This window comes from Stylophora pistillata, chromosome 6 (assembly GCF_964205215.1).
Source record: "Stylophora pistillata chromosome 6, jaStyPist1.2, whole genome shotgun sequence".
Taxonomy (NCBI): Eukaryota; Metazoa; Cnidaria; class Anthozoa; order Scleractinia; family Pocilloporidae; genus Stylophora; species Stylophora pistillata.
In genome coordinates this window covers 5145212-5162500 of record NC_142524.1, presented here as the reverse complement: position 1 = coordinate 5162500, position 17289 = coordinate 5145212, and the positions used below count along the sequence as shown (strand labels likewise).

The window sequence follows — 17289 nt, the reverse complement described above, 5'->3', positions numbered from 1 at the left end:
AGGAAGCGTGGGGCTTCTCCTTTTACGAATCCCGTATTTACGCTCGGTGGAAAAAGTCCGTCTAGTGCAAGGTCTCTGTCTCTTTAATATGCGTTTGCATGTCAAGGGTAAATTCCCTGTTAAATAAGTCGCATCAAGGAATATAAATTCTGACTTTGAAATTATTCATCCCGCCATCGGTTGTGAGTGTAACTGTTGTCATTTGTGTCGAGATTCTAGTTTCGAATTTTTCTTAATAACGTCAGTTACCTCCTAAGAACTAATTCGTCACGGAGGAATGATGGGAGTTGAGCAGGCCCGTCAAACTTTTTAACGTTCGAAGGAACGGCAACAGACAGTGAATCCCCATTACAATCCACATATATCCACGCTATCTCGCTGCCACCAAAGGAGTTCACTCCGACGCGCCTAGTTGCAAATAACTCAATTTTAGTTTTACGACCATGATGCAACGCAGTCAGAGTGCGCACACCGCCTAGGAGAGAAGTACACTCTGAAACAAAGAAAACAGCGCGCGCACGGAAGAAAATATCGCCTTTTATAACAGAATCTCATCCGGCTTTGCCAAACCTCAAGAACATACTGACGGGGAAATGACATCTCAAAACTGACCCTTATTATCACATCGCAAAGGAAAGTAATCAAGAGTTATCCTAATAAGATGAGCTAAAACTTTGAGGGTAGAAGATTTAGAAGCGTTAGCTAATGGTAGGAGACGTACAGGCCTATCAACACCTTTCAACGGTCGACTGCTTTTTGCTTTAGAGGTTTTAATGGATCAAGTGATTCTTTTCATTGCTCTAATTAAACTGTCCTTCATTCAATGATCAAGATAGAAGATTTACTACACAACACTCGCGATTAGTTAAGTTTCCTTCACTTAGGAAAGTAGATTTACAACACGATTGATAAATGTCCTAGTGGTAACGCTATGTAACGCAACACACTAACCAACAATGGGCCTTTTCGCTCCACAAAAGGATCTCGAACACCATCACTTAAAATGTATAAAACATTTGTACAGTTGGAGTACGTTTGAACGCGTTTTGTCGGGGCTGTGAAAGAAGGATCAAAAGTGGCCATACAAATTTTTGAAAGGCTTCAAACTTCATCGCCTGTTCCCTATCGGTGTTACGGATTCACAATGAGCTAAGTTAATCAGTCACAAATGAATGCCGCGCTCTCAACGAGGAATTTTTTTCAGCCTGCCATCGTGGCGAAAAACAAAAGAAAATGGGAAGTTGGGGCCGTCAAGTTATTGCTGGTTTAGCTTCAATCAATACGCAGTAATAATCCCCTTAACCGGCAAACACCGTAAACGGTTTAGAATTTTCCCCGCTTGTGTACCGCGCGCACAAAAACGTGTTACTCTGTCTTTTGTGACTAGCTGTGGATCTAGCAGAGCTTCCTCATGAAACGTAAGATTTTTTACTTCCCCGTGGGATTCTCGAGCCACTTCTAGTCGATAACTGTCGAGATCAACGGCAACGATTCTTCCACCTTGTTCTACGAGCTCGATTAAAAAAGCAGACAATTCATCAATACCGCAGCTGAGCCCACTGCAAGATAACTTCTTCGTGATGTACTTTTACATGATCATAAATCGTATTTTTTTCCATTCCCTCTTTGAAAAACCGAGATCTGCCGGTAATCGTTAGCCACATGTTTCAGTGGAGTTGGACGTAATCAATATTTGTATTCAAGCTTCGAGGTCTGATTCCTGTCACGTCACCAGTAGTATCAGTTGGAGATTCCCAGAGTGAACATGTGAAAGGGAATAGACGGGTCGTACTCTGCAGAAATTGTGGACAAAGACCGCTGAATAGCCACCTGAGTCATCTTTAAAGTAACAGTTATACATATAGGAAACATTAGGAACCCACATATTTGCATACTGACCCTGTGTTTGAATTGGCGGTTCGCTTGAACAAGCATCAAACAACTCAATTAGTTTTATTTTCAAGTTTAAGTCAAGGGCCACGATTTAAAACTTGCTGAAGCCCACATAACGCATTTGAATATTCTTCTGAGTTGAGATCTTGAATGCCGTATATTATTGAGATAATTTTTACAGACAACCGTAATCACCTTGAATTCGGGTTATGAAAATCAAGTCCATTTTGAACTGACACGCATCCAAGCCCAAACGAATAATAATAAAGCTACCATTCTTGTGTGTTTTTTTTTTTTTTTTTTTATCTGAGAAGTGGGTAGGAGAGGGTGTTACCGGAAACTTGGAGTTCTCCACTAGTTTATCATTTCAAAGGTGGCTTAAATTAGTTTCGGTGACCATAAAAACTTTAAAAATTCGCAAATGACTATAATGTCTCCCACGTAATGAAGCCTTATTTACAAATGAACACATCACGCAACCCTTTGTGATAGTTGTATATTGAGGTTACAAATTGTTGTGTACCAAAAAACCTTCATTATGAATATACCACTGATAATAAGGCCTTCAGGGCACATGTTCTTTCCTAGCTTAGAAGCTGAGCTATTTCCCTATCGGTCTAAAAGATTCGCGAGGAGCTACGTAAGTCAGCCATAACCTTAATACGCTCTTAGTGAGGAAATTTTTGTAAACCCACCATCGCGGCGAAGAAACAAAAGATTATGGGAGGTTCGTGTCGTCAAGTCAATGCTGGGGGGGTTTAGCTGCGATCAATACACAGTAATTATCTCCTTCATCGGTAAACACCGTAAACGGTTTAGAATTTTCCCCGCTTGTGTAACGAGCACAAAAATTTGCTATCTTGTCTTTCGTGACTAGCTCTCGATCAAACCTGCCTTGGTTAGTTGCCCAGACAAACGAGCACATGCTTTCAACATTTTCAAACTCAAAATCCTCCATCTTAATGTCAACACTTTTCACGATGTCAAATCCCGCGGCCGAACACATCTCTTCAATCTTTGTCTTCCTTTCGTAAAAACGTTTGTTTAGCATACGTTCCTTGCTTTCAGAGTTTTGAAGTTCACGATAAATTTTATCGTAGAAAGAAGGAAAGCGATCGCCGTAAGACAGCACAATTTTTCCCGCTGGTTTCAGGCTACAAAACATATTCTTGAAAGCTTCTTCTTTATCCTGAATCCAATGAAACACAAAGTTGCAGAAGACCAGGTTGTAAGTCTCTGAGCCCATTCCTGCGAAGTCTGCCGAGCTGCCTTCGCGAAATGCGAGATTTTTCACTTCGCTGTGTGATTCTCGAGCCACCTCTAGTCGATAAATGTCGGGATCAACGGCAACGACTCTTCCATCTTCTCCTACAAGCTCGGCCAGATACGCAGACAATTCTCCTGTACCGCAGCCTAAGTCTAAGATAACATCTCCCCGATGTATCTCTATTTCATCGATCAGTTCTTTTCCTTTCCCTCTTTGAACAAGCGAGATTTGCTTGTAACTGTCTGCCACATGTTTGGAACTGGACATTATGGATATTGGCAATCAAGCCTCGAGGACTCAATTGGGCTGCGTCACCATTTGTAATTGATAATTCCCGAATTGCGCATTTGATTTGGGGTAGACAGGTCGTATAAGATTAATTCACCGCAGAATTGCCGAAGAACGTCGACTTCGAGTCGAATATGTACGTCCCCTTTGAGACATACCGCCCACTACAATTGGGTGGTTTTTTGACTTCACCCTGTAACACATTAAATTTTCCATTCACAAAATCGGAAATTGCTTGTTTAGCTGTAATCGTATGAATAAGCACGGGTAATTTCATCACAGTTAGGCCCTGTTTATACGTCGCACAATTGCCGAATTTAATTCTCTTAAGTCCCTAAGTTTAACTTTGAGGACCAACTGACGATTAGATTCGACGAAAGTGCAACGAACAAATCGATCGAAACCCGTCCAAAACGGACAAAATTTTGACTATGCAAATGCAGTTTTGACGTCGCTTACATTATTATATTGTATCACAAATTGATAAATGTAAGGCGCATGCGCATATCCTCTCTCGCTTTACGTTCACGCAGTTTTTCGAACTGTTGAAAGTTGACCCATCCCTGTAGAGACCAGCTTTTAAAACTTCTTTTTGTATGAGATGTAAAAGAATATCGAAATACTCCTGTATAGCTTGCGAGGAAAGCGAGTGCGTAGGCTTAGAGTATTCAATTGCAGAGGAAGATAGAGATGTTACAAGCTGCAAAGCGGGGCCAAGGGTTGTTCATTGCCTCAACTGCTCTGCTCCTGGGGCAACTCCAGAGAATATCTCCCAACAAGCCCAAGAAAAACTGAAAACAACCAGCCACGAGTAAAACAAGTCAAGGATAGTGAGAGTGTTACCTCAGAGGAAAATAAAAGAAAAAGGAAGGTAGGCAAAAAGCGACTTTGAATGAGGACCATTTCTGTAATTTTGTAGACGCTGTGGCGTTTAATCGATTAGGCACAGTGAGTCAGACGTGGCTTCTTACGGTCGATTTAAACACTTTTTTTCTTATGCTTAAAGGTGGATTAAGTTTGCATTCATGATATGCTTGCACTCATGCCATCACCACTGTCAACGATACAGTGACACCTGATTAAGCGCTCCCGAGTTTGATGAAAAGTCTGTTCATGAGCCAAGTGGCCTATAAGGCCGGCGCTTAACTCCGGTTTCTGTAACATGAAGCGAAGGAGTATTTCTATTCCTCCCTGGATGGGAAGCCAGTTAATCAAAGGGTTACCCCCAGCATTAAATTCGCCGGTCCCCAAAAAAGACTTTAACATTAATTAATGCAGAGTTATCATCAGGCTTGAATTCAATTTGTAATTTTAAGCGCATCAAAGATGAAAATATACAATTTATTTGCGCTCGAACTTTCGATGCCTCTGATAGGCTGATATTGTAATCACTTCGCTATGTCAAAACCCAGAAAAAGCCTGTTAAGCTTTTTAAGGGACAGACATAAATTACTTTGGTCGTGTGTTCACCATGATGGAAGACAATGAGGGAGTTCGGAAAAGATATATTAAAGTGAGTTTAGAGAGCCTTGCCTTCTCGTATTTCTAACTTCATCTCGTCAATTTGAACACCTAGAAGTTCAATTAGTATAACCATACTTCTTTCCAAAAACTCCTCCGGTAACTGGAGAATGCTAGGAATAAGACATCAAAAGTCAAAGATCGGGTTACATCGCAGCGTTATTCATCTGTCCCTTTGGGTTCACACCCAGTGTCAGATACGGGGTCTTTTACAACGTTTTCAAAAACGGGGTCTGAAAGAAAGTCGTCGAGAGAAAGAGATGTACACGTACTGTCGACGTCTTCAAACAACGGCAAACGATACGTTACGGCAGGTACATGTTCTGGCTCAGAAACGTCATAAATTTTGCTTGCAGTGTCGCTCTCTTGTGTTGTTAGCTCATCTGAACTTTTTTCTACATTCTCGGGATCAAGGTTTGAATGCAATGTGCTTTCTACACCTGTAGCTGTGGCATCGGGAGAGGCGCTGCTCAGTCGTGCTGTCTTCATATTGGCGATTTCTGATCTGAGTTGGGACAGTAAGCTTGTGGCTCTTTCACCCAAGTTTGAAACGTTCCCATGGAAAACAGAGTTGCTTTTAGGGGTCACATCTTCTCCTTCACCATCCGGATTTCTGCGATTAGACACTAGCAATGGCAAACTACCCTCTACTCTGCTCAAAGACTTCAGCCCATTTTCATGGAATTCTTCAAGCAAATCTCTCTCTTTATTGAAGGATGTGTCGTCTCTAATTTCATCATTACCTGTATCACATTCGGAAAGTTTCTGATCTGAATTCATCACTTGGAAAGAGCTTGAAAACTTCCAAGCTGAATCTGTGTAAGGATGGTTTTCAGCTGTGCCCTGCCTCTCCTTTTGCTTCCTCTTAACTTCTCTTTGGACATCCCTTGTGTCGCCTTCGTCACTACCTTCATCATCAGTTGGGACTGGACTACTCACAATTATTTCCGGTATGCTGGCTCGTAAACTCTTTCTTTCAGATGCTTCCCAGTTCAGGTCCTTCTCCGTTAAATCAGATTCTTGAGAATCTGCAAGCGGGTGACGAACACGCGGAGCCGTATTCTCCCTCACTTGATCTGTTTCAACGCTAGGTTTCGAAGTTACTTTTTCAGAATGAGGTTCACTCAGGTCAAGAGAGGAAGAAGATCTCCTTTCACCAAGGAAATCTCCTTCATCGCGTGCAGCTTCACCATCACCTCTCTCCGTTTCAAGATCTGAAGGTCCTCGGAGTGCTTCGTCCGTATCGTTCTCACAATGTTTCGTTTCAGGAAAGGATGAGGACTTCTCTTCCATCCCCGGCAAGGCTGATGACACTCTGCTTTCCTCTTCAAAACCATTCGATGAATTATCGATGTTCATTCCAGATTCCTCTTGATCACACTCTGTTAGAGCTATTCCGAAAGCCTCATGGTCCATCTTGCCAAAAAATGGGGCTAAATTGCCCAATTTCGGATCAAATAGAAGCGAAGTGTCTGCGGACACAAATTTGCCTCCGGATTCCAGTTCAGCTGACACGAGTATGTTTTTATCGGAACTTTTCAGCTCTCCTTTTTCGTCGCGTTCCTCAACTAACGATCGTGGAGGGGAAGGGCCTAAGGTAGCATTGGAATGCTGAATAGGAGGCGAAAACGCAGGATCCTCGGCGAGATTTGCTTCTACGCTATTCTTTGATATGTCTAGTTGTCCTAATGTGTCGTAAAACTGATCCTGACCTTCTGAATCAGTCTGTTCAGCTTCCTGCTGCGATTCTTTGTCTTGGATTTTACCTGCAAGGAATGGGCAGTATTTGGTGAGATTTCTTATGGCAAGTGTAGTTCAACAGCTTCAAGCTTTGTGAACTTTACAGTGTAGCAGCACTCTCCAATTGTGTCGCTAACACCAATACCCGAACTAACAACAACAGCCAATCAGCGTCTAGATGAACGTCAGAAAGGATCACAGGTCACTGTATATAAACTGTGTTCAGCGCGGGAAAACGTAGGGGAACAAGTCGCGATTAGTTTTGGTTTTGCATCTGATTGGTCGAGAAAGTGGCGTGAGTTTTCTGATCCAATCACAGAGCATTGTGCGTCGCAATCTTGATTAAATTTCGGTAAAATCATATTTTCAAATTACGCTTTGAAAATTTCAGCCTCCAGAAGTGAATATATATATCTTATTAACCAAGCGCGAGGGCCGTACAGGGAGAATATCGGCCCGAGGTCTTGACAGTACGGACCGAGCGCAGCGAGGTCCGTACAAAAAAGACCAAGGGCCGATATTCTTCCAGTACGGTCCCGAGCAAGCTTGGTTAATAAGAGATTTATTATACGACTGAAGTTCAAAGGGACACAAGTGCGGTATCATTCGGGACCATTCGGGACAGTGCCCGGTCCAATACTGAGAGAATATTGACCGGCAATAGAGCATTTTGATTGGTTGATTTTAGTTATTGGACCTGTGACTGCCCGAGTCGTGTAATAATAACTGGATATACTTTGAAATGAAAGTCGGAATCCTCAACAGCCACTGCAAAATTGTCAGCTTTTCCACGAAAAGCTTCCGTTGCGCCTAATACCAAGGAGCGATCAATTTTCTTTTAATATCTCAAGTCACTAGAACATTCACATTCTGGCCAAAAATTACTGAGATAAAACAACACAGCGTCGAATTCAAGTTACCTTTTGTGAGATCATTTATCCGGGATGTGACAGCATTCAACTGGAAACAAAGAAAAGAATACGAGTGTCACATCACAAACTTGAGCTTTAGAAGAACTTTTCACCCCCTTACTCAACAAGCATGCACATGTTGGCTCTAAATCTATCTTTTATTAGTTTTGAGACTAGTCTGGGAGATGTCTTTGTGATCTCGAGAAATAAGAAAGATTTAAAATCTGTGTTTGAGGGAGAACATTGGGAAACGTTCATCACCTGTGTCTGTAGCTGGCGACAAATTGCAAAGAGTACTGTAACTTGATCCTGGTTCATCCTCTTGCGGGGAAAAAGCTAAACCATACGGAATAATTAAAAACACCTTTAGTGTTGTTGGGTGGTCTTAAGCATTTTTCATACGATTTTTTTCGATAAAACTTGCATAGCAAGCGTCAAACTTCACCCTATGCGGTTCGTCTAGGACAGCACACGCGTGGGAGAGGATACGCACGCGAGAGTATCATAGGGGGTGTCTCTATCACGTGTTTGCTCTCTCTCGCGTTTTGACCGCGTTTTTTACGAGCATCATTTACAATAGACCCTGAACGATGCTTCTTGTCCGTCAATGACATATAATGTATGTTAATTTTTCAAGCTTAGTGATGTATTTTAAGTTTCAAATAGGTTGTAAGATAATCAAGCAAGAGAACAGAAAAAGTAGAAAAAAATCTTTAATTTGGTCTTGAACATAGAATGTTTTATTTACCTTTCTGGCCATACATCCTCTCCTAAAATTAACAGAAAAAAATAAAATCAAGGAAGTCTTTAAACGAAGTTGATACAAGTTGCAACATGCCGTGAGGCGAAGCGCGCGTGGGGCAGAGCCCCATACCCATGGAATATGGTCAACCTCTTTTCGTTTGTCTCGTGACTGACCGAGCGTAGGTACGTACGTGCCCTCAGATTGCACGGGTAGGGTAGGGGAGACTATTAAACGAAGGGAGGGGTGACTCAGGCGAGTCTTGGCAAATGTCCATCTTGGCTTGTTAGCTCAATTGGTAGAGCGCTGCACTAGTATCGCAGAGGTCAGTGGTTCGAATCCCGTACAGGCCTGAAATTTTTTTCAGGTCTGATTTTCACTATTGCTCAAATAGTGCTTTACTGCGAAGGATCGTGCACATATACGTCCATCTTTTATGTTATCATTAATATTACGAACTTGAGAGCTCTGCTTTTTAGGTTTGGCTAAATTTATATATTAGTGGGTTTTGTGTATAGTCCTTGATGCTCAAAAGCATCGTTCTATGATTATAATTAAAAATTAACTTAACAACTTGTATCACATCTTTGTACCAAACTGGATGTAGGTGACATCAGGACCCAATCAAACAGGTGCAAACATAGTTATGTGAATGAGATAAAATGAAGGGAATTATTTTAAGTAGTAGAATATTTAATATCATTTAATGGTTATCTCACCACCACGCCTGAATTTTGATGGATGCTTTCATTTGTTCTCTGTGAAGCTGTATCTCATTCAGTTTGGTCTGTTCCAGAATCTAAAAAAAAAAAAACACAAAAGACTTAACACCTGGCTATGTCTGTCATAATATGTATTATTAGCATTTCTATTATCATTATCACTATTGCTATTATTATTATTACTATCATTATTGTTATTATTATTATTATTATTATTATTATTATTATCACTGTTGTTGTAACCATCAAGATATAATGATACAAGGCTTAAAAATATAATTTTCTGTAAACAGAGGTACAACAAGACTATTCAAAGATCAAAACTGTTACTTTATATACAATGTATATACCTGATTCCACAGATGCTTAATAGCTAACTTAAACTGTTCTCTACTTTTGACAGCTTCCTCATGTTCCCTTGAATGCCGGAAAGAAAAACCTTATTAGGAGAGCCAGTTTGAGAACAACTGACAAAAACTATTGCTAAGAACACTAAACAAGTCCATAAAAACACTTTTATGCCTACCTGTCTAATACACTGTGCAAATGATTGATGAGGGACATCAACCTTTGCACTCTTAATTCATTCCTTATGTTGACAATTTTGATGTCTCTTGTACGAGCACGATATCCCTTCCTACAATGTTGAACAACAAAGAATCGAGTTTAGTAATTATAGCAGTGGCAAAGAAAGAGAGGATGAGAGGGCAATAAGAAGTGATTGAGGGAGGAAGTGGGAGTAGGGAGAGAAGAGAAGAAAGGGGTAGAGAGGGTAGAAAAAAAGGAAGGGAGGGAAGGAAAGCAGAAGACGATGGATGAGGGAGGGAGGAGTGAGAGAGGAAGGAGGAGAGGTGGGAGAGAATTGAGAGTAGGAGAGGAAAGAGGGGGGGTTGAGGTTAGTAAAGTAGGAAGAGGGAGGGGATGAGGTGAGTTTGGTAGGAAGAGGGAGGGGATGAGGTTAGTAAAGTAGGAAGAGGGAGGGGGTGAGGTTAGTAAAGTAGGAAGAGGGAGGGGGTGAGGTTAGTAAAGTAGGAAGAGGGAGGGGGTGAGGTTAGTAAAGTAGGAAGAGGGAGGGGGTGAGGTTAGTAAAGTAGGAAGAGGGAGGGGATGAGGTTAGTAAAGTAGGAAGAGGGAGGGGATGAGGTTAGTAAAGTAGGAAGAGGGAGGGGGTGAGGTTAGTAAAGTAGGAAGAGGGAGGGGTAAGGGTAGTAAAGTAGGAAGAGGGAGGGGATGAGGTTAGTAAAGTAGGAAGAGGGAGGGAGTGAGGTTAGTAAAGTAGGAAGAGGGAGGGGGTGAGGTTAGTAAAGTAGGAAGAGGGAGGGGGTGAGGTTAGTAAAGTAGAAAGAGGGAGGGGGTAAGGGTAGGCACTGAACCAGAAAGAACAGAGCAAATGAGGGTAGGAATGGAGAAAAGGAGGGAGGTGACGAAGGGAATGGGGAAGGGGAGATTAAGGGTTAAGAGGAAGAGAGAAGGAAGGTGCCCAGAGTAAGAAGGAGGGAGGGAATGAGAGAGGGCTTTAAGGTAGGGATGGAAAGAAGAAGAAGCTGGGGTGGGAGAGGAGAGAAGATGACAGTAAGTAAAGGTATGAGGTGAAGGGGGGAATCTGGAGTATGTGGGAGGGGGGGGGGGGAAGAGGATGAGTGAGGAAAAAATTTTTTTTAAAAAATTATAACTTCCTACCAAGCTGCCTGTATGCAGGCTGCTGCATATTTTCTTCGTCGGTACTGACAGAAGTCAAACTTCTTCCTCACCAGGTAACCTCGCACGTGAGCTTGAATTATGGTAGCTGCCAAACTGAATAGTCGGAGAGCTTCTTCTTCAGTCATAATGGGATCATCTGAGAAGATGAAACTTCACTTGATTAACTTTTATTTTAAACAAAGTTCTTTGATATTTTTAGGGAGGCTTTGCAAAATGATACAGCTTGCCTGATTCTGTTTGGTCTTCATCAGACAAAGGAACTGGAATGAAGAAGCTTTCTGATTCCAATAAGGTGTTGTTGTCTGGAAGAATAAAATCCAATGAATGATAATCAACCAAGAGACCTGTCAACAAGTGTGGAAAAAATGCGGGTATGGTATGCGGAAGCCTGTGTAATACCTGTCCATATTCTAAACACCCATGCAAGGCACATACTAGTAACTTAAACATTATGATATTTATTACAAACAAAAAGAGTACTTCAAATAAAACCTTACTGAATTTTGTGATAATGCTGCTGATGATACTAGAAACAAACTTGTAATGTTTACCAAAACTCCTACCCTATGTGATTAATCATTCAGAATTTTTTTTTTTTAGATTTTTTTAAGAATAGTTATAAACGATTAGAACATTTTATCTTATAGTTTTTATAAACTTTGTAATTTTAGATTTTTAGCTCTTGATCTTTTTCCATAATTAATTAGTTTTTAATCTTTTTCAATAATTATTTGTAATATATTTTAAGAGGGTCACTGGTTTGTCAGTTTTATACAGTTATGTGTTTTACCCTCTTTAAATAAAGTTGATTATTATTATTATTATATTATTATTATTATATTATTATTATATTATTATATTATTATTATATTATTATTATATTATTATTATTATTATTATATTCAAGGGTTTGCCTACCCATGTCTTCCCTTGCATGTGCTTCTGCTGCCTGTAAGAAACAAAAAAAAAAAAACAAAAAAAAAAAAATACTGATGTTCACATAAAATGTCTTATGATTGGACCTGGTAGCACATAAGGTTTGTGTAAGGTTTATGTACTGAGCACAGTACCTGGGGATCCTTCTGGGATCCTGAGAAAATATGATGTAAAGTGGAGACAAGTTCAACATGCTCTCCTTGACAAGGATGGCCAATGCGACTGAATGCCTGATCCAGCAGTCTTGCAAGTATTCTACATTGAACATTAAAACAAACAGGATAAAAGAGAGAAATTTAAGGGAAAGAAATGGGACAATAGGGGGGACTAATTTTGGACAAGAAGTACATGGTACTTGAGAGTGGAATACATAACAAACAAATGTTAAAAGGAGAGCTGTTCTTAAGGGACAGGCAAATAAGACAACGGCAAAAAAGTGGTAGACCCACAGACTACTGGTTACAAGATTTAGTATACTAGATATATTTCAAACAACCAGACAGAGCCCTAGGCATTGGACAAATGAAAAAATCCAACTGGCCATAGATAAGTATGAAGTTGCAAAAGAAAAAGAAAATGTACACTTGACAAATAATTGAAAACTGATGTCGTTATAGGTGTACAGTAATCAATCCCACAAAGACTGACTGCTTAGCGGGAAAGGTTGCATGGGTCACCAAGATGAAGTTAATTTGCATAGTGAAAGGCACAAAATTAAACATTGTATTCCACTTAAATTTATAAATACCAGAGGATTCTATGAACTCACCGTTCATCATTGTGCACTAGATGTCCATCCAGATTCCTGAGGTTTCTACAACAATACACCAGATAAGGCCTGTAGTTCACTTCTCTGATGCAAAGTTAAAGATAACCAAATCTTGCTGCCTCAAAATAATTAGTTAAAATAGGAAAAGCCACTTGTGAACCTTTCCTCATTTGTTTGAGGGTTAAGTTTGTCAGAGAGCCTGACAATCAGTAAAATATCACAAGTATTTGGGGGGGGAGAGGGTATGAACTTCAGTGTTGGACCTAAGGGAGGGTCCAGGGGGTCTGAACCTTCCCTCCCTCAGACCTGTGAGTATTTTCACCACTTTCTGAAACAAAAATTATTTCAATGCAGGATGGTATCTATTATCATTCAACTTGAAGTATAAAATCTTAGTTACGGTGATATGTTGAGAGATCTCTTAGCTTTTGTGTAAGTTCTGTGCCTTCTGAGACAAAGTTGGGAACTCCCCCCCCCCCTTCAAAAAAATCCTAGATCCACACCTGAATCTAACATATCAAGGCTTTAGATAGTTACATATCAATGTTATCTGGTAACCATAACTATACTCTTACAAAAGATACAGTCTCCAGGTTCCATTAGTCAAGATGCACGGGTTATTCAGCAGAGACAACTGCTCCAAATTGATCAGGCATGACAAGTGTAACATCTGAAAGACATCAAGTGAATCTTGCTTGTTATTTTTGTTTTTTTCATGTATTTAGGAGTTCATGTACTCAATACACTGTACCTCATTCAGGTCTGATATGTCATTATCAGCCAGGGAGAGCGTGCAGACTGTGCATGATATTTGTTCTTTAATAACTGCAAGGGAAGATATCAGATTTCCATGCAGCAGTAAGGTCTGTGTAAAATGGAAGAATATTGAAAAGGTTAAAAACAAAGTAAATTTCTTAATCCCTAAGCTGTTACAAAAATGGCCATGCAGTCAATAATTTAAGTTGGAAATCATCCAATTCAAATGTACCTTTAAATTCTTGAGTGATTTCAATCCTGAGATGACAGCAATACTGAAATAAAACAGTATAAATTATGGTAGTCAATTTTACCAATTAATAAATATATACAAAATGTAATTATTTATAAATAATGGTTAATCAATACTAACATTATTTTGAAATTTATATCAATATTATTATAACACTTAGTGCATTACATCCCTACATGTTAGAAATTATTCACAATTTATTACAAGGTTAATATGAAATATAAACAGTAAAGTTTTAACCGCCTCCCGGTTAGCTCAATGGATAGAGCGCTGGACTGTAGTGTGGGAGGTCGATGGTTCGAGCCCCGGCCGGACCAACACTCAAGGTCTTAAAATAATTGAGAAAAATTTGCTACCTTTCTATAACATCAAGAAATGGTTAGATAGTCTAGTCTTCTCGGATAGGGATGAATAAATGGAGGTCCCTTCTCCTGCAGGGTTGGGGTAGGAGATGTTAATTTCCCACACACGAGATTACTGTGTGATGGATGTCCTCCCCTGGGGTAGGATGGGTGGGAAGGTGAGATCGATAGACTGAAGCGGCTGCGAGAGGTGCCTGATATGCTGACGTCTGTTCTCAACCTTACACTGCACCCGTAATTCAGCCTCTGGGCTGCAAGTGGTCAGATATAAACTATATTCAACTATATTCATTCATATTCATATTCAAAGTTTTGAATCCAATCATAACCACTATAACACTCTGATAAAATCACTCCTTACCTATTGTCTGACAAATCCAAGTGATAAAGCTTGGCATTTCTATCAAGATTTTCAATTTCCTGCAGTAATAGTGAAACAAGGAAAGATATTGCTATGCTGGATTGTTTTTGCGGATAAAGAATGCTGACTGCAAGCCTCCAAGAATTGCACAAATGGTCTTCTTATAAATATTTAATAAAACATCTACCTAGCAGAAAATCTTTATTAGTTTTAATACCTCAATGCTGTTCCCAGAAAGATTTAACCATTCAAGATTCCTCACAGAGCCGATACCTTCAAAACATGGACAGTATAATGTAAGTTCTACAGTACTGGTAATGTCAATTGTAAATGAACATTCTACCTCACTAATTATGGTAAACAACTCTTTGGCTGATCATAAGATTGCGTGTGACGGTCAAATGAAGACATGCAGGATCAGAGGTGACAATGGTTACAGAGTGTTCCTGCTAAAGAAAGGCACACAGCTTAAAGCAACGTCCAGAGAGGCAAGTGTACAATATTTACAGAATAATAAACATTAGCATAATTGCAGAGCTGAGCAAAGAGTTTCCAGCAATCTGATTGGTCGAGCAGTTCCTTATATGACGCTACATAAACCACACCATGTGGTTTATATAAATTTTAAAAGAAAATGTCAATAAATGATACTAAAATGTTATGATTTTAGAAATTTCTCTGTTGTTCAGCTCTGAAATTATACTTAAGGGTCATAAAACAATTATTCGCCTGAGGTTCGGTGAATATTGTTGAATAATCCCCTCAACTTCGTCTTGGGGATTATTTGATGATATTCACCTTGCCTTCAGCGAATAATTGTTAAATAGTAATGTAGCAGGGAGGGTATACCTTCAATTGAGACAATCCTGTTGTTACTAAGGTCAAGCACTCTCAAATCAGTTGCTGCACTGACCCCTCTAATGTCAACAATGTGGTTATTAGCCAAAGATAACTGAAATGAAAAAAAGGAAAACAATTTAACTTACCTTTTTCATGACCTTTTCTTTACTCTAGACTATTCTAATTTGCAGTTATTTAAAAAGGTAGACCTTCCAAATTTTAAATAAACTTTGTCTCCTACCTGTTGCAAATGGATGAAATAATGTAAATTTTCCACCTTCGATATTGCATTGTTACTTAGAAGAAGAGTGTAAGGGGAGACCCCTTTTGGAAGATGCCCAATTGTCTTCAAATCATGATCTGCAATAAAAAAAGGATACAAGGTTGAAGCAGAGGCAAGGCCAGACACAAGCCTTCTGCAATGTCTGTCATTTCAATGGGATTTCATTCCTCACTGCACTATACCTGCATGCATCCTATTTCCTGGAATAAGTGTGTGGGTGTTTACCCAAAATTTCAGCTCAAAGGAAGGATGCTTATTGAGAAACTATTAACCTGTACTGTTTCTGCTGTAGTTGAGGCTAAAAAAGTAGTTTTAATCAAGAGAGACACTTGTTTAATATTATGGCATCGGAGATGGATTCAAGGCAGTACAGTATGTCTCCAGCATTAATGAAACCACGACGTTGGAGCAGCTCTCATAGGTAGGAAGCATTATGAGGTTATGGTGTCTTGACCAAGAACACATCACCATGTCATTCTTGAAACAAGACATTTCCACCCAGGGTCCCACAAGCTCATTGTGTGACCATTACCAATACCATTGTAAACACAGATTAAAAGATGTACAAAGAACAATTATTGTTACTCACTTGAAAGGTTAACAACACCACCATATTCCCCCTCTTGTTCATGATCATTCTGAATCATAGCTTTGTTCGACATCATGATAAACTCGCTCATCTAAAAAATTTATATCAAACATTAATTGTTTATCTAAATCTCCAAAGCGTGCAATAAAATTCATCACGCTCTCTTAAAGTTGAAGATCCTTATAAATTATGACCTTGTGTTGAAGTAGTTGAGTAACCCATAGTAATTTTTCAGGAGCTTTTCAATATAACTCATCCATTCCCCCCTCCCCCCCCCCCCCCCCACACACTTCCAAAAACCCAAGCAAGTCATAAAGTAAGCGGTGAGCCTTTTTGGCATACCTCCGCAAAAGAGGGGGATGGGGGACAGGAACTCCCATCCATAGTATTTTTCTGCAGGTAAACAAGTTAACCCCACCAAGTATATGGCTGAAGAACAGAAGTCGCAAGGACGACACAAAATCTCATCTATCGCGTGCACACAAGGTCGATAAAATAATCACTTAAAGAACGTGACAGAAATCCAAGATGGCTGCACTAATATAAAGCGGGAAATTTAAACAAGGCTGCAACTCACGAATCGCTAATATATCACAAACAAAAAGTATTTGCTGGCACAGAAGACAAAGCTTGATATCAAGAAAAGTCGATTTTAATTACATTGGCCACAAATCTAAAGAATGGAACGCCCATTGACAAATCAGCAATTTCCAATGTTGACAAGACGCGTTTGGTATGTACAAATTGTAAATAAAATTTAGATACGTTATTTGAAGAATTTAATGAGCGAGCTGTAGCTAAAGACCTACCAGAAAGGAATACTCAGTGCCCTATAGAAATAATAAATTTTTGAGAACTGTTTTAAAGTTGAAATTCAAAATTTTACAGTTTGAAGAGCCAATTTACAGATCAGATACAATAGAAAGCGAAGGCCCGCGATCGAAACTGTTTCGATTCCTACGGAGGTAAGAAAGCCTTAATAAAACTTACCTATAAGCAACTGAGACAAGAGCGAATGTCGGCTCTACTCATTCTCACAAAGGCCCAGAAAATCTATGCTGATTCCTGACATATTCTAAACACAAATGTGATCTTCAACTCGCGCGAAGGTTAACATTTCTCACCCCAGTCCTACTCGATCTGAGACGAATGCGAGTAGGTCCGCAAACCTTGCATGCACAAATCATTTTAAATTAATTCATGACCTTTAGATATTGAAAGGTTGGTAAATTTTGTGAGGCAAACGACACAGACAAGAGCTACCTCTTCCTGGCTTGCCTTGCAAAGGAATCTTGGGTTCCTCTGACTCACCATTACATACCCACATTAGAAAAGCAAAGGCAAGTTACAACTTT

General features: G+C 39.8%; 2 protein-coding genes across 2 annotated transcripts; both read right to left on the bottom strand.

The window, feature by feature from the left end:
* Positions 1 to 2374: 2374 nt before the first annotated feature.
* Positions 2375 to 4590, bottom strand: LOC111323191 (uncharacterized). The gene has a single exon (XM_022926495.2). The coding sequence runs from the start codon at positions 3425 to 3427 to the stop codon at positions 2636 to 2638; it is 792 nt and encodes a 263-aa protein (XP_022782230.2). The 5' UTR covers positions 3428 to 4590; the 3' UTR covers positions 2375 to 2635.
* Positions 4591 to 4734: 144 nt separating this feature from the next.
* Positions 4735 to 17056, bottom strand: LOC111323234 (uncharacterized). Its single transcript, XM_088725905.1, has 21 exons — positions 16925 to 17056; positions 15935 to 16025; positions 15304 to 15422; positions 15072 to 15174; positions 14440 to 14495; positions 14223 to 14281; positions 13479 to 13521; positions 13242 to 13355; positions 13075 to 13160; positions 12491 to 12574; positions 11856 to 11976; positions 11704 to 11734; positions 11013 to 11087; positions 10765 to 10921; positions 9611 to 9721; positions 9435 to 9501; positions 9082 to 9161; positions 8369 to 8390; positions 7882 to 7956; positions 7630 to 7669; positions 4735 to 6735 (listed from the first exon to the last, which is right to left on the bottom strand). Exons 2-21 carry the CDS (start codon positions 16023 to 16025, stop codon positions 5129 to 5131), a joined length of 3141 nt encoding a protein of 1046 aa, XP_088582031.1. The 5' UTR covers positions 16925 to 17056; the 3' UTR covers positions 4735 to 5128.
* Positions 17057 to 17289: the final 233 nt, after the last annotated feature.

Excerpts from the sequence above, each read along its gene's own strand:
- LOC111323191 (XM_022926495.2), bottom strand. The coding sequence starts at position 3,427 with ATGTCCAGTTCCAAACATGTGGCAGACAGTTACAAGCAAATCTCGCTT.
- LOC111323234 (XM_088725905.1), bottom strand. The coding sequence starts at position 16,025 with ATGAGCGAGTTTATCATGATGTCGAACAAAGCTATGATTCAGAATGAT. Across the intron at positions 15,175-15,303 it reads ATTTCATCCATTTGCAACAG|TTATCTTTGGCTAATAACCA; the intron begins GTAGGAGACAAA and ends TTTTCATTTCAG. Across the intron at positions 7,957-8,368 it reads GAGGATGTATGGCCAGAAAG|CTTTTTCCCCGCAAGAGGAT; the intron begins GTAAATAAAACA and ends CGTATGGTTTAG.